Here is a 24434-nt window from a genome sequence, read left to right on the forward strand (position 1 = left end):
GAAGCATTTAAACAGCCACGTGCAACAACCGCGTGAAACATCTGATTCGGCCACTTGCCTACGCTAACAACTACTAATAACTACCGCTCCTTTCCACTAACCCCATTGCCTAAACATACATCTGCTATCTCTAAGGCACGGTCACTCTAAAAAAAGAATAATAAATTTCAAACATTTATCCGTTTTCGTCGTCGATGCCTCCGCCGCCCTCTGTACGTTCGCACACATCGCTTCAACTGCTCCGGAGGTCCGATTGCTCGCAGAGCCATCCGCGCAGTGCTGTGCGTGCATCAGCGGCGCGGACACGGTTCCCCATAGAGAAGGCGCGGGGACGGCAGACTAGCAAGACTATCAAATATTTCTAGGGTCCATAATGGACCGAAGACCGCTGGGTTGCTCTCAGTGTGGCTAACTGAACCCCCGTGCCCAGAATCAACGGCGGCGTTCAGTAAACATACCCAGTGAGGGAGCTTCCCGCTTGGGTTGTGCGTTGTTAGACAATTCTGCGTGACTCGGGGGCGTTTCTTCTGGTGAAATATGTGTTTTTAGTGCTCAAAAGCGCTGAAGCAGTAAAAAGATTGGCTCCAATCCATGCTGTGAAGGTGGTTGGAAAGCATTGGTCTGCCAAAGGAAAGCGCAGCTTTAAAGGACACCCACAACAATAGCCAATGCGACGTCACTTGAATTCACACACGTGGCTCTACAAAAAATGAAACCAGAAATTACGCCAGCCGTTACCTGGAATTCGCGGTGGCATCGTTCCGAACGCAGCAGCAGCGTCGGCCACGGCCGGGCTAGCGCGGCCGTGAGTCGGGAGAAAGAAAGCTAAGAGGAGCGCCTTTCGAAGGGTGAGACAGCGGAACCTAGCCATCCTGTTATGCTATCTTGGGGCTACACCACCGCGCGACACAAGCGCAGACACCGAAACAATTCGTCATATGAGCTCAGTCGTTCCATTTATACTGATTTAAACAAGTTAGTTTAGTAAGTTTGAGGATTTCGAAAAAGCTGATGGAACATTTATAATTGCTATTTATCAGAACCAGTTGCGATTTTGCCTCTTAAAACACAACCGAATTGGTATTCACGAATTTAGAAACTGGAGTCCCATTTGCGGCAAGCAGCGCACAAAAAGGCACCGTTTCTCAAGCGGCCAGATGTATGTGTGTGGTTAGTGCTTTTGTTTCGCCGCCCTGCAAACCAATCCTTAACGTATGTTTGCCGTACGACCACCTAATTCCGTCTGGAAATGCACCCGAACAAGTTAATCAAGCCGTGCGGAGGCCGCGCGCAGTGGACGCGAAGGTGCGCCAAAACAGGGCCGCCGGTGAGCAGGCACTTCCGCGTGGCGAACGCACGGTAAATCCGCCGCACCCGTGAAAGTGTGCTCCCTGCGTGAAACCCTCCGCAAACCTACCCCCGCCGCCACCTCCGCCGCGTTGGGAGTTTGTTGTCCCGCACGCCACAAAAGAACCGTTGGCTGGTAAAGGGAGAAAGGGGATTCCAAGCAGCGGCTCCCAGAACATGTAACCGGTGTCCTTCTACCTCCACTCCATCTCGACAGATGGCGCTTGGGTGCAAAATAGAACATGTCAAGCTCGGATCGGAGTACCTGCGGCTGGCTGCTGCTAGCATTTTGCTGTATTTGAGAGGCCCTCGAAGTAATTTCGCCCGTTCCTCCCACGCCGATCTTGCAGACGCGCCCCATGTTGCTGTTAGTACAAGTTATGTAGCCGGAACGCCTTTGTTTAACCTAATAAAAGCTATCGTACATGCTATCGTACATCTCCGCGACACAAGCCGCGGGGCAACGGTCTAAATATGTTGTATCATTGCGGCCATGGGAGCAGTTATATTTGTCAGCCAAGGTAGCTGGGTGGGGACTATGTGGTACTTGTGGCTTGAGCTATCAGAAAAGCGCGGACTTCACTTCTTGCAATACCATTTTCGTCAATCGATCTCGGATTTACAATCTGTTATTTTTAGCTAGAGTAGGCGCGGGACAAGCGTACGTCTATCAAACTCTTCCAAAGCGGCCGTCTCCAGCGGCCTGTGCATGTCATACGCCGTGGAGGGAAAATCGGAAGACCTGATTGGTACCTTCGGTTTGCCGCACGCCGCCGCTCCAGGTAATCTTTTTTTTTTTTTGAGGGCCCATCCCTTATGTAATGTATTTTGTTGCGATTGCTTGAGGAAATAAATAAGCAGATGCATCGGAATAGCGTACCGATGACCACCGACCCTGCAGCATCAATACGGCATGCGCGTATCGGTATCCAGGAACTTGTCGGCTTTTGTGCCAACCGCCTGCAGGAGTGCTAAATTCATTTCGGCTGCATGGTTCTATGGGAGTGTCTCAGTATTTCTATGTTGATGTATTCCTCGTGCCTCCTTCACACTTCCCGTGAAAAACGCTTTCAGGTGAAGCGGTGCCGATAGGCTTCGCCATAGCGTTTCAGCGCAACCGGCACGCGAGATAATGTACTTGGTGCTATCGGGCACGCAAAAGTGGTACCAACACTACGGCTGGTTCGCCTGAGGTAGTCGATAGCAGCACAGTACCCACGTCGCTTTCCTGGTTCACCGCTTCCCCTTGGTAGAAGAAAAACAAATGAAACCGGAGAAAAGTTACTCCAACATGTCTGGCAGAAGCACGCCCGCAGCCACACCTGCTAAAATCCCCCATGCACCTCCATATTTGCGCCATTCACAAGCGTCCCGCCATTGTTTCCCCAAGGGAATAAGAATACCTTCCGACAACGACGAGCTCCTGCTCCGAGGCCTTGTTTCTGCGCAGGGTATTCCAGAGGTCCATGGTGAAAAGCGTAGAAGCGCTGTTGAATATGGAGGCCAGGTTGGCGACCAGCGACGCCGTCATGACGGACATCATGAGCCCGCGGCCGCCGGCCGGCATGAGACGCAGGACGAGCAGCGGGTAGGCGATGTTGGTGCAACCTCGGGCGTTGCCGCAGTAGGCGGTGCACTGCTCGGGGTCCGCGCAGCCGACCACTTCGGGGAAGAGCACGCGGGCAGCCATTCCCGGGAAGACCATGAGGAAGAGGGGCAGAATCTTGAGGTAGCCAGTCAAGATGCTGCCGGCCTTTGCGTGGGAAAGGTTCTTGGCAGACAGCGACCGCTGCACAATCACCTGCACGGGGGAGCTGCATTCAATGTGCGCGGTGTGCGAGGTCGCGCCGGGGCGGCCTGTTGACGCGGTGGCAAAGCGCAACTCCAGCACTTCTGCCTATCTTTTTAGAGAATGATATCCTCGTTGTGACTTCTGAGTGTGAGAGTACATGCTCGTTGTTGCGCTGGCACTGCTTCTGTAAATATCGTGCTCACCCAATCTCTACATTACATTACCTTCTTTTTAGACGCTCTTTCTCACTTCCAGAACCTCCGTATAATTTCACAGCACACACGGCTCGCGCATTTAGGTGCGTGCCACCTAGTTACTGCAAAGGACGTAAGGGAATGCGTTATGGGAACAGCGGTGCTTTACAGAAAGCTTAAGGCTTAAAGTTCAGTTTCAGGGGTGGAACAGGGTCCATGGGTTTGGGAGCCGTCCTGGGAGCAGGCAAAAGTGCGTTTTGTAGCAGGTTTGGAGCAGCCGGAAAGGCATTTTGGAGCATGTTTGGAGCATCCAGAATCGCCATTTGGAGGAGATGTAACACCATTTCACAATATTATGGTGCCCCCTAATGTCTGTACAGGGCGCCGTGCAAGTCCCCTGCCAAGTACCTAATCTCTCTACTATTCTCAGGCGTTCTACCATGCACTAGAACCTACTCCAAACCAGGAACGCAGTACTTGTACTATATCTGGAGGTTTACAAAATGCGGAGTATTCTAGATTCGGCCCCAGCGAGTGCGTTGCATTATTACCATTCGAAGGCCAAACCTTACGCGGAGAGTCGATAGAGATCAGACAACAGGGCTTGCTCCGTGTCCAGCAAACGACAGTGTTTATGCGACCCCACGGCGGCATTCCGTAAAACAAGGTGTTTGCTTGCATTTTTAGTTTGAGTGCGTGCAAAGCTGAACATAGCTTATTCTTCATTCGTCACATGTAACAGTCTACGACCTTTCGCCGCAGACAACGTAACTAACCAGAGCGTGTAAGAAGACGCTATTAATATTAGACCATCCTCCACTAAGCAAAGCTAACCCGAAAGTTGAATTAAATTGAATTGAATTTAAGATTATTCGTTCCTTTCTGAATACAAAAAAAAACGCGGAGGGGGAGGCAAAAGGCAACCAGCATCCCTCCGCTTAGCAGGGAGTGCATTTCAAGTTTCAAATTCATTTCCGTTTCAAGTTCACGGGGGAAAGTAGTAAATACTTCAAAGCAAAAGCGCACAAAATTAAAAAGTGCGGGCAAAGCGTACAAGACCCTCTTTGTTCAATACATGCAGCGACGGAAAGTTGCTGGCAGAAAAGCTGTGATCGCCAAAAATGGGCGACTAAATTGATGTTCACCTTCAATAAAGTATAATCTTTCATGCGGATACCATTTTATTTGTGATGAGACACAAATACATTTTACGTTTGGTCATTTTTCATTGATTGTGGCGCAGCCGCCGACACCGGAAACCCCAGCCATGCAAATTCAACGCACAGAATTTCTAACAAATGGCGCGTGCTGCCTGCGTCCTTATGACTAAGCCAAAGCCAGGTTCGATAGCTGCTCACTGTCTTCATAAAACCGAAACCATAAACGCATTGATGAAAGCAAAAACACTCATGTTTCAGCCAAGTTTCCGGCTGCTGTGCATCATGGCGGTCGTATCACGCGGAGGTGGGTCTTTAGACAATTGTTTTTATTTTTAATGCTAGATAGATAAAAATCCGCAGCCTTGATGCACTTTTACTCTGATTAGAGATATTTAATTGGTTTCAACAGTTTCATTTGTCCATTAAATACAATGCTTTAAAAGTTTTTTATTGGGAATTTTGTACAGGGGTTTATAGCAATTTCGCGTGATCAAACTCAATAATTTTTATGGATATGATGCCAAGGCCTGCTCTGCCAGGCTATGCTATTTTTACTCATTTTGAGGAATTTTGCAATGCATGAAGGAGGTAAATATTTAATGTCAACAATTGTATTAAGATCGTCTAACCTTTACTCATGTTTGTAGATAGGTGAGCGTAGACAAAGTAATAAAAATAGCATCACCTGCTAGATGAATTCAGTACGAATGCAATAATACCAGTCTTGTCATCCTTCCCCAAGAGCTACATTACAGAGCCCCCCGTAAGGCAGAACATGGTCTGGCAAAAAAAAGCAACTGAGAAAAATGGATTTAAAGTTTCAGATCATGGTACCTTTTGCTGCGGCATAGCTCCGACAATATAATTAGCATCATTTTGTAGCTCTGTTCTTCACGTAAAAAGCACACTAAGTATGTGAATACGCAAGAATAACTGTGAAAAGGCTGGCGTGAATTTACACCAATACCGTACAAATAGTGAAGGTAACTTACATTTTCTACAGTTAAACTACAGAAACTACATCCTCTTTCACTTTTTCTCTCAGTGTCTTTTCAGAATACAGAAAGGCTCAAATACTACCTGTTGTTATTTTTGTGCTACCAGTGAGACTAAAGCACAGCAGCCACTCAGAACTAGAGATTGTCCTGCAACGCATCTCAAACCTACAGCAAGGCTGTACGTGATATGCAGTTTGGTGATCAACGCTTCAGTGATAAAAATAGCATCACCTGCTGGTTAAATTCCTAAAAAATGTAATTGTACCAGTCTTGTTATCCTAGCTCAATAGTAAAATAAGGAAACATCCCTCTAAAGAAATAGCGTGATCTCACAAAATAAAAAATGCAGAGCTGCAGGTGGACTTTTTTTGGCAATAATTTCCAGAGTGATACAAACAGCCTCACCTGCCAGATCTATTTATTGCGACTGAAATGATACCAGTCTTATCATCCTAGGCCAAAAGCCAGAGAATGAAACACTTCGTAAGGCAGAGCCTGATGTCCAAAATAAGATAGAGAAAAATACATATCTAGTTTCTAACTCTTGCTACAGCATAGCCATAATATAAAAAGCACCGTGTCACTCTGTTCACAAGGAAAAAAGACCAAGAATGCGACCTTACGACAAAAATAACCAGAAAAGCTGTATGCAAGTAATGGAAACCTTTGCAAACAGCGCTGGAAAACTACACTTCTGGCTGAACTCCACGAACGGTACTTGCTACTTTGCACTTCCTTCAACGTCTATGCTAACTAAAGAAAAGCACAAACACATTGCGCGGTCAAAGTTTTTTTTTTTTTTTTTTCATAAAGAAGACCAAAGCACAACAGCTAACTAAATCTGGACGTTTCAACGCGGGGCTTCTCAGACCAGAATCGTATGTGACAGGCGATCCCGGCACCGCCGTTTACAGCGCGTTCCGTCGTTTTATCGTACGCTTTGAGGTAATTCCCCAAGCATTGCGGCACGAGACAAAAAGACGATGTGATAGAATCGCAGTCTAATGACAGAGAAACACACTTGAATTGAAAATACTGCGGCTGCGAACGCGCACCTGCAACAACAAAACGAAAAAAGAATTTGCGGCTCAACCACGCTGGCCAATCAAAGACGCGGAACGGGGGGCATGCCACGAGCGCGCGTGCTCCTGCCAATCAACGGCTCGCAAACGATCCTCGCGAAATCGGCGGTAACGCTACACTTAACTAGAATATTTGGTTTCCTAGTTCACTGTAGTGGCGCTCGTTCTCCTCATGCCACGCCATTTTGAGATAGCGCAAAATACCCACAAAGAAAGCAGCTGGAATGCTAGCCCAAGATGGCCGCCGCCGCCAGTCCGCTTCGAGAGTGGCGCGCGCGCAAAGTTCAACCTTTTTTAGCTCGATTCTCAGCCTTTTGCGGCTCCCGCTGCGTTTACATTGTCGATTTTGGGACTTTTCCTGGCCAAATTGAGCGGTGAAACTTTTAGAGTAGGTTATTGAAGGTATGAAGACTTCAAAAATGTGTTTTCCCTAAAAATTCATTTTTTTCGCGATTTTCGACCATTATAAGACCCGCATTCCCCTTAATTCAAGCGGGTTTCGCGCACCCGCGGCGCTTCGGCGCAGGAAAGCACTTTTAGCGCTGAATGGCGGAAATGGCGCAGCTGTTCCACCCCTGAAGTTTATAGCACAAATACAACGGAATACTTTCATAAGGCAGGTATACGATAGGAGGCCCCTAGGTGTGAAACCTCAGCGGGACGTCCTGCGGGAGCTCCTCGAATGGTCAAGAAATCACGCACAATCACGCCCAGCGAATGGCGCAAATGAATAGGACTAATAGCAGGCTTTGTAATTGCAGACAGTGATAACAGCAGACAGCAGACAGCAGGCTTTGTAACAGCAGACTTTGTAATAGCAGGCTTCCCAAATGAGATGATGATGGTTGGATGTTTATGGCGCAAGGCCAACTGGGGCAAAGAGCGCCAAAACAATAGTCATATATGAGGGGTGAAACCTTAAAACCTAAGTAAAGTCAGCAAAAACAAAAGTGAAATTACAAAACGACAATGAGCATGGCTGGTGTATAGGCCAGATTTCATGATGCGTGATAGGAAATAAGGTTTAAAAATTTGACGTCTAACAAATACTCAAACACACGTTTCACAGAAACAATGGCATCGTCACCTAGAAAAAACGATGGATGTAGGGGAATATGTTGTCTGTAGAGTTCTCTGAAGTGTTTGCGTCGTGTTGTGTGAAGTGCCTTGCATGTGATTAGTATGTGCACTACGGATAGGGCCTCTCCGCACCTGCTGCACTGGGGTCTAGAAGATCCCGTCAGCAGATACGAGTGCGTCGCATGGGTGTGCCCTATCCGCAGCCTACCCAAGGCGACTTCCGTGTGTCTGTTGTGTGAGTCAGATGTGTACCGTCCCAAGTGTGGCTTTATTACATGTAGTTTGTTGCCTGTCTGTTCGTCCCAGTGTGTTTTCCATGTTCTGCGCAGGTGTTGTCTTATGTGTGGCTTGAGGTCTGTGTAGGGTATCGCTGTAATGTCTACAGTGTTCCTGAGTGCAGCAGCAGCGGCCCTCTCGTCTGCCAACTCATTCCCAGCGATCCCTGCGTGTCCTGGGACCCAGCAGAGGACCAGCTTATGCTTTTGTGCATACACGGACATGATAGTGTTAAATACAAGATTAACTATGTGGTTTTTGGGGGCTGTATGCGATGACAGTGCGCGAACAACACTCAAAGAATCTGTATAGATGATGGAATTGGGAATTTGATTTTCAAGAATGTGTCGTACAATCAGTAAAATTCCATACGCTTCTGCTGAAAAAACTGTTGTGTGCACGCTCATGGTTCTGGCTGCATTAAAATTTGGACCATGAGCAGCGCACGACACCATAGTGGAGGTTTTAGAAGCGTCACTATAAAATTCCGCACATGTGTATTTAAACTGCAAAGACAGAAAGTGCTGCAGTATTGCAGCTCGTGGTACACGATTTTATCAAGTCTCATAAAAGAAAGGTCGCACGACACAGGGCGAACTTGCCAAGGCGGTAAACTGTTAGAAAAGGATGACCTGTACACGTCTAAAAACGAAGCACTGAGATCCGCGGCTCGCTCTCTCACTCTAAGTGAAAAGGGCAGAGGAACGGATGGGCGATTTACAAATAGCAGAGATGTTGATGTATCATTAAAGACAGGATAAAAAGGATGATTATTCAGCGATGAAATTTTAAAAGCATAAAGCAAGTCCATGTATGTTCGTTGGTTCTCAAGGCTCCACTTATTACATTCTACATAAAGACTCTCAGCAGGGCTAGTGCGAAAAGCACCCGACGAAAGACGAAGGCCCAAGTGTAGCACTGGGTCAAGAATTCGCAAGGCTGTCTTAGTCGCCGACCCATATACCACACTGCCATAGTCCAAACGAGACCCAACCAAAGCAGTATACAAGCGAAGCAAGAGTTCTTTGTCGGAACCATAGGATTGGTGGGAGAGAACCTTAAGTATATTCATTGTTTTGAGACATTTATTTTTAAGTTCCTTGATGTGGGGAATGAATGTGAGTTTGTGATCAAACACCACACCCAAGAAAGTGTGCTCCTTGTTCACAGGAAGCGACACGCCATTAAGAGTAATGTCTGGGTCCGGATGGACCCCACGCTTCCTGGTGAACACAACGCAGGAGCTTTTTGCAGGATTCAATTTGAACCCATTGTTGTCTGCCCAGCCGGCAAGTTTCTTGACACCAAGCTGGACTTGACGTTCGCAGATTGACATATTACATGATTTACAGGATATCTGGACGTCATCTACATACATGGAATAAGAGATTGTGGGTGGTAGTGCCTTACCAAGAGAGTTCATTTTTACTATGAAGAGAGTGCAGCTCAACACGCCACCCTGTGGCACGCCATTTTCTTGCACGTGAACCCTTGAGAGTGCACCACCGACTCTCACTCGAAACGTTCTTTCTGACAGGTAACTGACAAGAGTGTTTAACATGTTACCCGAGACACCGAATGACTTCAGGTCACTAAGGATCCCGTAGCGCCAAGCGGTGTCGTAGGCCTTCTCGAGGTCGAAAAAGACAGTTAAACAGTACTGCTTATGCGCGAAGGCATCCTTGATGTACGAATCAAGAGCAACCAGTTGATCGTTCGTCGATCGCCCCACCCTAAAGCCTGCCTGGCAGCCCTCGAGAAGACCGTTGTACTCGAGGAAGTACACGAGCCTGCGATTTACCATCTTCTCGAAGAACTTGCACAGGCAGCTCGTCAGGGCTATAGGACGGTAGCTTGAGGGGGACGACGGGTCCTTTCCCTCTTTCAGAAAAGCAAACTCTATAGCCTTCTTCCAAGAGTTTGGAATGTGCCCCGAATGCCATATCTTGTTATATAGGTGTAAGAGTGTTAGAAGAGTGTCTGCGTGCAGGTGTTGTATCATTGTGTATGTGATGTTGTCTGGGCCTGGAGCTGAGGGTTTACACGTGCTCAAAGCAGCCCTCAGCTCATGCAGTGAAAACTCTGAGTTATAAGATGTTGACCTATTGTTATCTAGTATAGGTTTCTTTTCGGCCGTTTGTTTGTGTTTCATGAAAGTTTTTGTGTAGTGTGCTGAACTGGACACGTGTTGGAAGTGTTGTGCGAGGGTGTCAGCCTGGTCTTCGAGTGTGTCCCCTGTTGTGCTGACCAGAGGCAGGCTGTGTGTTTGTTGTCCTTTGAGTTTCCGTATTCTTGTCCATACTTTCCGTGTGTCTGTGTAGGAGTTTATTGATGTTATGAAGGAACGCCAACTCTCTCGTTTTGCCTCACGGCGCACACGTTTTCCTAACGCCTTGGCCCGTTTGAACAAAATGAGGTTACCCGACGTGGGGTACCGACGAAGGACACCCCACGCCTTGTTCTGGGCCTCTCGCGCCCGCCTACAGTCCTCATTCCACCACGGCCTCCGCAGGTTGCGCGGGGCACCAGAGGCGTGGGGAATGGACTTTTCGGCGGCGTCGAGGATGTGCGCCGTGAGCAGTTGGGTAGCTTCTTGGACGTGTAGGTGTCCTATGGATGTGTGGTGTAGTTTGGATGTCTGTGTAAATGTATTCCAGCTAGCTCGTGCTTCATTGAACCTATTATGGGAAGATGGACTGCATGGGCCTTTACCTATGTATGTGAGTGAGGTAGGGAAGTGGTCACTACCGTATGGGTCAGTGCCCACACCCCACTCGAGGAGAGGAAAGAGAACTGCTGAGCCAATCGCCAAGTCAAGACATGAGTATGTGTTGTGTCCTATGTTATGGTATGTAGGCTGTTTACTGTTGAAAAGGCATGCTCCAGAAGATGTAAGGAATTTTTCTATAAGGCGACCTCGGGCATCCGTGCGGGAAGAGCCCCAAAGAGCGTTGTGAGCATTAAGGTCGCCTGTCAGGATGTATGGTTCGGGCAGCTGGTCAACCAGCGCCTCGAAGTCAGAGCTTAAAAGTGAAACATCAGGAGGAATGTATATGGAGCATACCGTTATCAACCTATTAAATATTATTAAGCGTATTGCTACAGCCTCAAGGACGGTGTTCAAGGTGACAGGGTGGCATGCTAAGGATTTGCGGGCGATTATGGCCACACCGCCAGAACAGTGTGTGCTGCCAACCCTGTCCTTTCTGTATACCAGGTAACTATTCAAGAAATTTGTGTGCTTGGAATTCAAATGTGTTTCCTGAACACACATTACACTTGGCTGATTAGCATGCAGTAGTTCGTATACATCGTCAAGATTTTTAAGAAGGCCTCTACAGTTCCATTGAATTATGTTTTCTCTTCCCATTATTTAGTGTGAGAGCTACTGGAGTGTGTCTGTTTGTTTATGTGTCGTCTTTCGGGGCTGTGACTCTCGCCTTTTTTGGCTTGTCGGGAGGCTTTGGCGTCGGGACGCGTTCCTTGCGCTGCGTTGCAGGCAGGAACGGCCCTACATCCATGTCGTCGTCGGATGTCCGAGGGGTGCTCGACGGACCGGGCCCCCCGGATTTGGCCCCCCCTCGGGAGCCCTTCGTTTGAGCCGCCACCGCCGAGGGCGTCCGGGGCGCCAGAGGTGGCACGGGCGGTGCGGTGGCGGTGGGAACCGGTGCGGGGCCCGTGGTGTCCATCACCTCGGTACCCTCCAACGCACTGGAGGATGGGGAGACAGAGGCGGGAGCGGCACCGGTCCCGACGGAAGAGGTTGCCACCACAACCGCTGCTGCCTCAGCAAGCGGCGTGATGGCGGGTTGGGCTGCCAGAGGCAACCCAGGGGGGGGGGGGGCGGAGGAGGGCCCAGGTCAGACTCGCTGAACTGGGTCCCTGTGGAAACGAGACGCCGCTCCGCCCCCCGGCGAGCTGCGTCGGCGTACCTCCCCAGGGGGAAAGAGGCGAACCTCTTTCGCGCCTCTGGGAAGGTAAGGTTCTCAGTGACTTTCACCTTGATGATGTCCTTCTCCTGTTTGAATTTCTCGCATGTTCTAGAGTAGGCCCCGTGGGGCCCCTGAAAGTTAGCACACATGAGGGTTTGCGATGGGCAGTTGTCTGATGGGTGATCGTGTTGTGCGCACTTGGCGCATGTTAGTCGACCACGGCAGGCGGTAGTGCCATGCCCAAACCGCTGGCATTTAAAACACCGGCGGGGGTTGGGGATGTATGGCCTGACGGGGCAATGAATGAAACCTGCATTTACTGATTCAGGAACTGTGGAATGGTCAAAAGTCAATATTACATGTTTTGTTAGGATTTCCTTGTTATCTCTACGAATCATGATACGCCTCACTGCTGTCACACCTTGGTCCTTAAGGCCTTCCAACAGATCGGTGTCAGTTTCATTCATTAGATCTGACTCAGAGATCACACCCTGGGAGCTATTAAGGCTGCGGTGGGGTGTGACCCTGATGTCGAGATCTGCGATGCGAGTTTGAGTCAAGAGATTTGTAGCTAGTTGCTTGTTATTCACTTCTACAAGAACTTCTCCTGTTCTGAGTTTTCTGGCTTTGTAGGACTGACCAACAATGCCCTCAAGAAATTTGGAGATCAGGAAGACAGACTTTGTGGCAAGGGGGTTCGACGCATCAACAGATTCGATTACCAAAAACCTAGCATAGTTGTCCGGCTTTCGGAAACTCGTCGTTGGCAACGGAGGAAAGGATACTTCGGTGCGGCCCCTTTTAGGGGGCCGATCTTTGGATTTGGAAAATTTGGAAGCCATATATCATAGTATAAAAGCAGGGAGACGGGGGTACTTTCTTCTTTGACCTTACCCTGGTAGCCAAAGAGGTCCCGGAGCTCCCTGCCTGGTGAACAGATAGGGAGCCCATCCGCCGGAGCTTGACCTGGGCTCCGACGGCCACCGTTCGTGGTTTCTAACCCTCCACCTATAAACACATCGCCACGGTTGGATCCAGCTTATGTTTGGGGGCTCGGGGTCCGCGGTATCGCCAGTACCGTCACCAAGATTACTCAAGGTGCCCCGTGCGGGGGCTTCCCAAATGAGACCGTGGCTGCACTTGTTAAGCCACATTCTCGCCATGTTTTTACGTCTGGCAGGCCTTGTGCTGCTACGTCGCTAGTGTGCTCTGCTCTTTCTCCTTGCATCCCTTTGCTGCGCTTGGTGTGAACATCTTGCCACGACTCACACTGCCAACAGTTTGGGAAACACATGCTAGATATCCGGAGGGGTTGAATGCGCTCACCTGGTCGGAGCACCAGTACCAGATGGCGTTGATTGTGAGACCGATGGTCATGCCTGGCCAGGGCAGGCTGGCGTCATCGGCGGCTCGGAACAGGTGCATGTAATTTTCCGGTACAGCATTGCACGTCGTGTTGGCATGACGCCCCAAGGCACCGAACTTCTCCACCAAGGCGCTGTAACCTCCCACCTCAACGAACGCTGCAGGGAAGGTGCCGTGCGATGTAGCCGTTGAACAGTTCTTTTTAACGGCAGAGCTGTTTAGGCCGACACATATCTGTCGCAGGGAGACAGAGCGCACGTCCGAGCGCACGTGAGTGCGTGCCTTTCGACGACCGCCCAGTTTCCCCGGCGATAGGAGCCGGGCAAGCCTTCGAGCAGTGGATTTAGGAAAAAAAAACCGAGCGCACGTGAGCACGTGCCTCTCGGTGATCGCCTGCGTCGTTGTTGCTGTTGTTCCTTCGTGGTGCATACCCACATAGGGGATTGACCACGATCGCCGCGAGCTTTTTGGGGGCTGCTGTGCCGGATTTGGGAAACTGAGAATTGGGGAAAAATTGCTGAGAATAATCGCATAGGCCTTTTTCCAGGCTTGCGCGTGGGCTTACGCCACATGAGGACCTCCCGCCTTCGTCGTCGTCGTCGTGCAGCGACAGGCGCGATACGGGTCCGCCGCGTCGAAGAAGATGACGACAAATCTGTCAAACCATCTCTTCAGAATGCACACGTGCAGACGGCCCCCGGGCCAGCTGACTAAGAAGTGGAGGCCTACCGCGGCGCGGACGTGCAACAAGAGGGTTTGCCGTAGGTGGCTGAGCCGGCCGAAGACGACGAGGAAAATGATGACCACGATTGCTACTGAATAAAACACTGTACATACTGTAATCGTCTTTGCTTTACAGTGCCGTACAGAAGGGCTTTGCTCTGATGGGGTCCGGATTCTCCCTCTCGCCTTGGGTCCGCTGTCAGGGTGGGAAAAAGCTAGGTCGACCACCAGCTCTGGTGTTTCTGCAGCCTCGCACCACAAGTGCAAGGTGCGTCTTTTCTCGTTTGAGGCCCTGGATGCGTCTCTCCAGTTACGCTTTGACATGTGCTGCGGAATTGTGTCTTTGCGGTACCGCTCGTGCTTTGCTTCAATTTGGTCCCCTGGTTGTTCCCAGAGCTGAAAAGTGCGCAACTTTGTGGTGATTGATGATCACTAAATTTCAACCCCCGTTATTGACGAATAGCATACTTGAAGCTTTTCCGGAAGCATAGTGTTCGCAGCATCTACGGCGTTATGGGACATAGAGCCTCCAGGTGTTTTCTCCGGCTTTTAATACTCTGCAGAGACGGAACAGTGCGAAAGAAACAGCACCGACGATTAGAAAAACGTAAAACCGTATCAGCACCCGTTTATGCTCTACGTGTTTCTATACATCTGTCCTGTTTCGTTCGCGCTGTCCAGAAATCAGAAATCTTTCTTTCGTGAAGAAGATCAGTTAAAAAAATAGGCGAAAAGTCATAACATAGCCCGGAATCCCACTAAAAGTCGCCTTCAGGACTTTATTGAAAGCGGTGATCGAGTTTCCGCCGGAATGGTAGGCCTAGCACTTTCAGGCAGCTCCGCCGTTCAGCTCCGGCGGCGGCAGGTGGAAACAACGCCCCCACCGGCCTCTGCAGTGTTTAGAAGTCCGCACACAGCGGCGAGGTCATGCCGAGATTGCGTCATCTGCGCCTTGTGGAATGAAAGCGCGGGAATTTGAAACAAACGATTTTCAGTCCGGTCAACGTAATTAATTACCGTGCGCTAAAATATTTGAAGTTGTGTTTCGGATGCGCCAGACCATTAGGCATCCATAAAAGCAATAAAAGTGGAACATCAAATTTTCGTGTCAGTACTCCTTTAGAGCTACGAAACTTTCTTCCCCCAGTTGTACGTTGTCCCTATGCTATGCTGAACTTCATGACGACACACAAGGCCATGCTGCTCACATGCCATTACACTCTTCTAGGAATTCTTGAAGAGCATCTACCGGCCCTGAAGACCAAGCTGGAGACGATGCGTCCAGAAGAGCGGCATTGTGCTCTTCTAGTCGACGAGATGCAGCCCACTCCCGGCCTAGATTTTGACCCCACAGTCAAAAAGCCCACCGGCATGGTGACTGTGCCACTTGCAAATCCTAGAGCAGAAGGTGATGTCACCTATGCCAATCATAGCCTGGTGGTAATGCTCACTGGGTTGGCTTCCCGCTGGAAGCAATTTCTTGCTTACCACCTTACAGGCAAGGCTGACTATCTTCTATAGCCGCTGCAGTACATTGGACTCACTGTGCTGACTAACTCAAAGTGTAGTCCAGTGTTGTAGCTCGGCTCGTTCATCTAGTTGTACTCTTGTACATTTGTACAGTTGTTGTACTCTTGTACATTTGTACTCTCAGACACTATATGATTAATTCATATCAACTGTTGCCGGTTCAGAAAATGGTTTGCTACTAGTCATTTTTCAGCCCTTTGCAGATCCTTGGATAAATGTTTTTCTGGCTCTTCTGCTGCAGTTTTTCTATATGTGACCGCATACTTTCCTGCACAATAATTTTTTTTTCAAATTGTTTTCCCGTACAGGTGATCTCGATGGATGGAGGGCTCCTGAAGGACCTCATCTACTCCGTCATAGAGAAATGTGAGGCTGCTGGCTGCCTCGTGGATTCGGTCATTTCAGATATGGGCCCAAGCAACAAGGCACTGTGGAAAAAAACGATCAGGGGAGCCTGTGGTCTCCTGCAGGCACACCTGTGCAGCGGACACCGACAGAAAGCTTTTCTTCCTGGCTGAAGCGCCCCATGTTCTCAAGAATATTAGGGGGGTCACGTGGTACGGCAGCAGTGAATCTTTCTACCACATGACATTGTTTCCAAGTACAGCCTGCGAACGAATGAGGTAAGTGGATAAGTAAAAGTCATGCATGTGTGTGATGATATCTAAAAGCCAATTTTTACAGTGAAGCTGTTAGCCTCTCGTTGGTCGGAAAATTTTACGTCGTAAACAGAAAACTCGGGCAGGATCCAGCAGTTCTCGCCCAAGATGCCGAGCGCATGTGCCAGGCTAGGCAGGTATACAGTATAAAAATCAGCATTCGTGGGGATAAAAGCATCAAAGCCGCATGACGGAGGATGAAGCGCCCCCTCTTATGTGTTCCTCGTGAATAGGTTTGTGGCTTCTCTCGAAAAGGGGGGTTGATGTCTTTCAAGAGCGAGAGCATGCGTCTCGCTAGGCAGGCCCCAGCATTTGGCAACAGAGAAGCCGAGCGCAAGCCTGCCGAGATGGGGAGGAACCTTTCGCACCCTCCATCATCAGCATGTGTAGGGGTTTACAACAGCTTCGCAGCATACCCGCGTTCGTAGGATGGGATTATGGGCACTTTTTTATTCACTGTCTGTTCTGAATATAATTGCAGTCAATGATAAATCAAAAGCTTGCTGCATATGACCGAGTGTTGTGATGGTTATAGCGAAAAATTTGTTTTTAACACTTGAAAAGGCAAGGTACTCCAAGCCATGGTCCGTATGCTTTATCGCTTGTGCGTTATGGTTAGTGCCTCACTGCTAGTGACATTTCACTCCGCAGCGATGAAACACCGTGATTAGACGCTACAATGAAAAACCTTATGCAAGGAACAAGGGAATGTTGAGCCGCAAGCTTGCATGCGCTGGCTACATTGGTTGTTTTGCAGATTGTTGTCAGACCTAATTTAGGGGAAATACCAACGCAGGAGTAGTTTCTTCAGTGGATGTCGTCAGACTGTGCCAAAAAACTGTGAGTTAAGAACAGCAATGTGATCAAGCACTGCATTTACAAGCAGTTACTAGTTGACTACTATTGAGTTAGCTAATCATTCTTATTTTATTCTAAGGTATCTATGGAGCACATAAAAGAACTGGCTAAAAAAGACTCCGAACAAGACCTGAAGCTGGCCCCCCACCTCAAGCTACAGCTCAACCTGCAGCTCAACCTCAAGCTACACCTCAAACTACACCTCAACCTGCAGCTCAACCACTATGACAAAATGGATGTGTAGTCTGCAGTGCTGTGCTGAATCACAGCGTGGGTGCTGCAATCCGTGTGCTTGTTAGTTTAGGGCAGCTCGAAGACAAAGCCATCACCACAGCCTGGTTTGTGGAGCAAGTCTTCAAGTGGTTTTCGCTGCTGACCTCAAGGTACATCAGAACTGCAATGAGCCACTTCAAACCACAGGCGCATCAAGAGGCAGTCACTATTTTGAAGGAGCTTGCATCTATGTTTGCGCAGGTCACAATTCGAAAGAGAACTGAGCGTGACTAGTTCAAGCCTGTTCAAACTGGTGTCCTGATCACGACGACGAGTGCCCTGAAGATTCAGCACCAGCTGTTGAACGTGTACAGGTTTAGATTTCTTCTTCTGTGCCGGCTGACTCAGGAAACGCTTGAGAACCTTTTTTCATGTGTGCGCTCCCGAAATCCAGTGCCCAGGGCCCTGGAGTTTAAGCTGAAGCTGCGGCTCATTATGCTGAGTCAATTCTTCAGGCGCAGCCCTAAAGCCAATTATGCCACCGACGACAGCATTGACCTCCTGGAGTTCGTCGAAGTGAAAAAGGTTGCCGCAGAGAAGGATATTGACCACTCTGGGACCGATGAGCCCTCCGAAAAGGACCTCATCTTCGAGGACGACGTCCCACTTCCGCTTGGTGATGTGGAGATGAAGTCCCTGGTGTACGTGTATGGCTACATTGCTCGCAGCCTGTCAAGGCAGCGCAAACTTTGCACAACTTGCAAGGAGTACCTCCAGGCTGATACGGTGGAGGACAGCGACCGGTTGTTGACCCTCAAGTCATACCGTGCAGAAGGTGAACCGAACCCTCTCGTTCGTCCATCACGCCACGTGGTCGCCTTGTTGGAGCACGCTGACAACACCTTCCGCAGTTACGAGAACCAGGTACTCAAAGCCAGTCTTTCTGTCATCACAAAGGTTGCCCCCAATTCTCACCAGCTGCCCAGCTAATTCTCTCGTTCCAAGGGCCTGGCGAAGCATTTGACAGCGGCCTTCCTAATGTTGCAGATGAGAATCACGCTCCGGAAGCTGAGCAGCAAGGCAAAAGTGGCAAAGCCGAAGTGTGGCTCAAAGAGTGTTGACATGAGAGCTGCCGCCGCTCATATCCGCTAGATCGTCACCTTCAACAGCAAGAAACCCTTCACAGCAACAAAACAGCCTTTCTGAAGGCTACATTCAGTGTTGCATAGCGAAACTGCTGCTCACAGCTCCCTCGTATAACCTCTCAAATATTGTAATAAAAAACTGAAGGTAAGTACTACGCCAGGGGTACAGCTGGAGCCACTAAATATATAAGTACAGCAAAATTAAATGCTTTCCTGTTTCAATTCCCGGAGTGAGACATTATAATGGTCGTTGTACGCTTTGTCTCTGCCCTGTACGAGCCCCGATAAAAAACCTTTCCAAACGTAAACCGTAACCTGCTTCTGTGGAACCCTAAATGTCAAAATCCACAATATTAGTCGTGACACTGCACGTGCAGTCACCAGCACCTGCTACTGCTCGTTTAGAACAGAGAACACTAATTCACAATGAAAGATTATGCTGGGTCATGATTATCCTGAAACTATTATTAAACTACGGTAGGCTCTGGATAATTCAAACTTTGATAATTCGAGCTTTTTTTACACTCAAACAGATTTAAAAATTGCTACTATATCCCCACCCAAAAAAACTTGCTGCTACTTCCTGGAGTTGGGGTAGGGGACGCTGCTCTTAATTTTTAAAGCCCAAATCGAATTGTAATAAACTGGCTGCTTGAACTGACTGAAAGGGGGGGGGGTTAAATAATCAGTTTCTTCACAATTCCAGTATTTCCCGTTAGTAACAAACTAATAAAAGCACATTCAGAGGCTCTACACACTCTTTTTCAATAAACTGCAAGTGTTGTTGTCAAGTGTGACCAACAGCTAGCAGCTTGGAAAACCAAAGTAAGTTTGTCTGCGATTAGATTTCAAAAAATAATACCTGTAGTACAACTAAACCTGTTTGCTACATAACCTTAGGTTCTACTCAGGACCCTGGTTTATGCTGCCCAGCATACCACTGTAATAAACATTTCATTGTCATTGCGAGTTAGGCGTTGCGCTGCTGAGCACGAGGTCGCGGGTTCGATTCCCGGCCGCGGCGGCCGCTTTTCTGATGGAGGCGAAAAGCACAAACGCCCGTGTGTACGAGATTTCGGCGCACGTTAAAGATCCCCAGGTGGTCAAAATTAATCCGGAGCCCTCCACTACGGCGCGCCTCATCGCCTGCGTTGCGTCGGCGCGTTAAACCCTACAATCAATCAATCAATCAGTCATTGCGAGTTGTGATTAATGCATCATTTTGCATATTTTAAAATAAACATTTCATTCATGCATGTTTCTTGTGTTGATTAGTTGTTTGTGTGTCCTTTTCTTGGAAAGGCTGCAGAAATTAGGCATTTAATTAGGATGGCAATATATAATGCGGGCCCCTTTATTTTTCTGCTGAAGATGGCCATGTTAATCAAGTAGCTGTTTCCGAATAAGTGGTGACTATTTGCAAAATCGGATTTGCCTTCACTTTTGGCGGAGTGGTGTTGACTTGTGTCAGTATGGACAGTATGGTGACTAAAACAAAGGTAGAGGGTGCGGGTTGATATATTGGCGGAAATCGCCTACAGCGGCGTGTTTCACGCCTTGTGGTCATGGCGAATCCTGAAGCCTTTAAATAAGCTTATCTAGTGGCTCTAGCGAGGCGCTCACCGCGAAGGCGCGCGTTTAGAGAACAAAACAAGCACTGTAAGGCTATGATGTTTGCTTTTGGTTTGATTTGAGACACTGAATAAGCTGCGATATGATAGAAACTTATTGACTACGTTTGACAAGTATGCGCAAAGATACACATTTCCATCGGTATCGTTGCCAATCAACTTTCGTAGGTGAACGGTCACTGCAAGTACAAGCTTGATATCACGCCTTAGTTGAAATGGCCAGTAAAGGACCGAATCGTTGTTATGGAAAACAGCTACAAAGTTGAACACAAAACAAAGCACCGCTTGAAAAACGTCCGTGGAATGTAATCGCTTGCTCAACCATCCATTTTTACCATGCGATAACTAACAAACCGTAATTCATGGTAGTCGGATCAAAAGTGCAGTGAAACTCTTGTGGTCTAGCGAAACCAACAGCCACTAGATAAGCGTAGCATAACTAGTGGCTACAGCGCAACTCCGCCTGATCCTGCTGTGTCGGCTGCGTCGCCCCGGCGCGCATCTCGAAAAATAAACACAGCTGTCATGGTTGCCAAGCGGCGCCCGGACAAATGCCGCCCATCAAGGTCGGCTGCAACTGGGAGCATGAAGCTGAAAACACTCACGACTTGCACCAAAATGGCCGCCATCGCACCCTAGCGACGTTACTCTGAAGATAAGCTTATTTAGTCGCTCTAGGGCAGACAAGTAGGTATATTAATGATAGGCTCGGAGTACTTCTGACACAAGGGTTGTAGAGTGTCTTGTACCTCTAAGGTGGCGCTAGAACTCAAAGGATGTCCTGGGGACCTAGACGCAAGCCGCAGATGCATGCGAAACTGCCCCTCTTTGAGCAGTACACTGGCAAAGAAGCGCCCAGACTCAGGTGTGGTCCCCAGCGTAGAAGTTATCTTGGGAAGGCTCAGATAAAATTGCAGAGTTCGGGCTTGCATACTGTCTAACAGCCTTGTGTTGGTCTTGGAAAGGAGAGAACTAGGAGGCTGTATTAGAGAAGTCCTTCGCAGGCTGCTGAGTAGCGACGTAAGAGGGGTCCAACAGAACAGCGTCCTGAGCCGCTGGTCAGCATGAGTAACACCACAGCAAAGGAGCCCAGCTTCTCCTTCAGGCGGCGAACGTGTGGGGATCACGTCATCGACCGGTGAAGTGCTACGCCCAGAAATCGGTGTCAGTCTACCAAGGGTATGGGGGCCCCTGCCATTGAAACATGATAACGGGAGACATTCCGCCAGGTGAAGGCTATTGCCGCACATTTCCTAGCCGAACGACCACACAAGAAAAAAAACCGCCGGCCAACTAGCGACGTCAAGCCCACGTGACCTGGCGTTCCCCATCGGAAGGCGCACTGGGAGATTTGCGACAGCATGGCGCACCCTACGCTACCTACAAAGGACGACACTGCTCAAGGACCCTCACTTGGGCGGCAGAGGCGGCGCAGGCTGCAGCGTATTCATCCTTCGTCCTGTTCTTGCAGGATTGCATTTTACCGCTCCCACTAATTCAAAAGGGTGAACTGAAGGGCTTGTTGGTACATCATATCGTTTGAAAACAGCGCGGAAGACGGGACTGAGCAAGTAATGGACAGCGCTTGTGTCGGCTGTCTATTACTTGTTCAGTCCCGTCTTCCGCACTGTTCCCACTAATTCACCATCTTGTTCTCTGTGCCGGTACTCTGTTGCCCATGTAGCTAGGTGAAATGAGTAACGATAAGGCAATTGTTGCTTTGGCTGTGACTTGGCTATCAGCCAGCATGATTCTTTTGCTGTTTGTAGTGAATGTTTGTGTTCGTACCACTTAGGACCATGTTCGCGGATTTCGGAAAAGCTTTCCAGTTTAGATAAGACTGTACAAAGAAGTAGTGGCGATGCCCATTGTGCAGAGGGGCTAAGCAGAAAAACCCAGTTGACTACGCATCTGTTACTGGAATAGCTGAGTTACAGGAGAAAGTGAAGACCATGCAGGAAACACTGACCAGTCTTGAAGGAAGTGTTCGGCACGTTTCGGACCAGTATGATGAAATATTAACTAGACTCGACCGACAGGAAAAAAGGAAATGATCGAGACGAAACAGCGGGTTGAGGGCATTGAATCTGTCGAAGGCAAAGAGCAAATGAGCTGCATAAAGAAAGACCTTGATGAACTTCAATGGCAGAACAGAAAGTTGAATCTTCAGTTACACGGGTTGCCAAAGACAGACCAGGACAAATGAAATCGCGAGAACACTTGAGGTTCCCCAGCTGACGCCGAATGACGTCACTTGCCTTGTATTAAGGATGTATTTAAAATCCCAGGATACAATGTTTTCTTTTTAAGTCGCCCCTCTAGCCGAGGTGGAGGAGTATCTATGCTCATCAAAGATATTTACCAGTGTGGTATGATACCAGCTTTTACGTTCTCGAGTTACGACTGTGAAATATTGCCTGTAAAACTGAACGACTACGTCATTTCTGTTCTTTACCTCCCTCCGGCTGGATCAAACGGGTTGCTCTTGAGTTATCTTGAACGTTTCTTCGATTACTGCGTCAACAATAAGCTTAAGATAATTTGTGGCGGCGATTTTGATGAAGACATGTCTTCTCATGGTAGTATAACAAACGAGACGAGAAGGTTATTTTAAAGTTTCAACTTAATCAATGTTATAATTTTTCCAACACGAGTAACTGCAAACACCTCAACGCTCATCGACTTTTTTTTTTTTTGGAGCGGATACTACCAATGCTAAAGCTTGTGTTATAGCTTGCAATCTGAGCGATCAGTTGTGGCAATCGAACGAAACTGTAGAGTTAAAAAACCGCCGGTCAGAGCAACACAATTTTTGTCCGATAACTTGGATCACTTTAGAAATGACGTTCCAGAAATCTATTGGATGGACGTCTGTAGCGCCACACATGCTAGCACTGCAATGGATACCTTCACCAAAAAAAAAAATTGAGCACCTGTACGATCAGTGTTTCCCCTACAAAGAGTTTACTACCTCCCGAAAGATCCGTAAGCCCTGGATAACTAAACACCTACTCGCTAAAATAAATTTCTCACCCACCGTAGTTTTAAAAGAATACAAAAAAAATTCGCAATAGCCTTAACAAGGAAATTTGTCACGCTAGCAACGAGTATTTCAACAACATATTTACAGAATGTAGTCACAATACGATGGCAACCTAGAAAAAGATAGGATCCCTCTTTGGCACTAATAGCAACTCCAACACAGTCTCGGAAATCATCGTTAATGGAAAAAATTAACAGGCTGTGCTCTGGCAAATGCCTTTAACGAATATCTTGTGACGACATTGTCCTCCCTGGTATTGCTCAATAACAAGCTAAAGATGAAACATTCTTGCTCCGACTCAGTATTTCTAGCCCCAGTAACGGAGGCCGAGGTATTTTTAACAATTGTCCACCTGCGAAACCGCAATAGTTCCGATCCTTTTGAATTTTAAACTGCAGCCTATCAAACTTATTGCTGACATAATTTCCCGCCCCCTGACGAATATATTCTAGCTGTGTTTTTGTAATGGTATTTTTCCAGCGAATTTGCAAACCGAGAAAGTAATGTTACTGTACAAAAAGGGGACAAAACAGTTTTGGAAACTATAGCAACATATCAATTTTACCAATTATCTCTAAATTCCTTGAAAAAGTTTTGTATTCACGACTCGCGTCCTTTACAGATAAACTAAAAAAATATTATCAGATGCTCAGTTTGGCTTCCGTAAACACAGATCTACTGAACTCGCGTTACTTGCGCAGAAGGAATTCATTCTCCGGGAAATCGAAATTCGTACTTGGAATATGTATAGACTTCACGAATGCTTTTGATTCGTTTGACCGAAATCTGCTACTTAAGAAATTAAAATTTTACGGTGTTCGCGGTAGGCACTTGAGATTATTCAATCATACTTTGGCAACCACCAGCAATATGTAAATATAAATAACTCGTCTTCTTTAGCAAAGCGAACATGCCTTGGCGTACCACAAGGAAGCATGTTGGGTCCCTGTTTATTCAACATTTTCATAAACGACATTGTGCTAATGATCTCTTCCGTAAAATACCTACGCGGATGACACAAGTTTGTTTTTAGCCGATGAAACCTGCACACATCGCTAATTAGCCGAGGCAATGAGATTCTAGCTAAATTGTGTGAATGGGCTTCATCATAGGGCCTAGTAATAAACCGAGAAAAAAAAACAAGGGTATTATTTTCTGAGCTAAAGGCAATCGAATAAATCTAATAAAAAACTTGCATCTCGGTGGCCGTCCCATAGGATCAAAGGTTTGAAAACTCGTGGCGTGGTATTCACAGAGCATATGCTCTGGGATTTGCAAACAGACCGGGTAGCAATGAAGCTTTCCAGAGTAATAGGACTTCTTTATCGACATCGCGAGTTACTTCCCATCAAAACAAGGTTTATTATATACCATGCACTATTTCAATCATGTATTAGCTATTGTTT

At 47.9% G+C, this 24434-nt stretch overlaps 1 protein-coding gene across 5 annotated transcripts in view; it reads right to left on the reverse strand.

Annotated features, from left to right (window-relative positions):
* LOC144165167 (sodium/mannose cotransporter SLC5A10-like) overlaps positions 1-24434 on the reverse strand; it is a 349040-nt gene that overhangs the window by 158957 nt on the left and 165649 nt on the right. For 4 of the 5 annotated variants that reach the window (XM_077695277.1, XM_077695276.1, XM_077695275.1 and 1 more), the window contains 2 exons: positions 13188-13384; positions 2751-3148 (listed from right to left, as the gene is read on the reverse strand). In XM_077695277.1, coding sequence (XP_077551403.1) covers positions 2751-3148; positions 13188-13384 — 595 coding nt within the window. The remainder of the gene's footprint in view (positions 1-2750; positions 3149-13187; positions 13385-24434) is intronic. The other variant, XM_077695278.1, reaches the window with a different exon arrangement.

Source organism: Haemaphysalis longicornis, unplaced genomic scaffold (genome assembly GCF_048455015.1).
Source record: "Haemaphysalis longicornis isolate Haplotype H1 unplaced genomic scaffold, Haemaphysalis longicornis Haplotype H1 scaffold_14, whole genome shotgun sequence".
NCBI lineage: Eukaryota > Metazoa > Arthropoda > Arachnida > Ixodida > Ixodidae > Haemaphysalis > Haemaphysalis longicornis.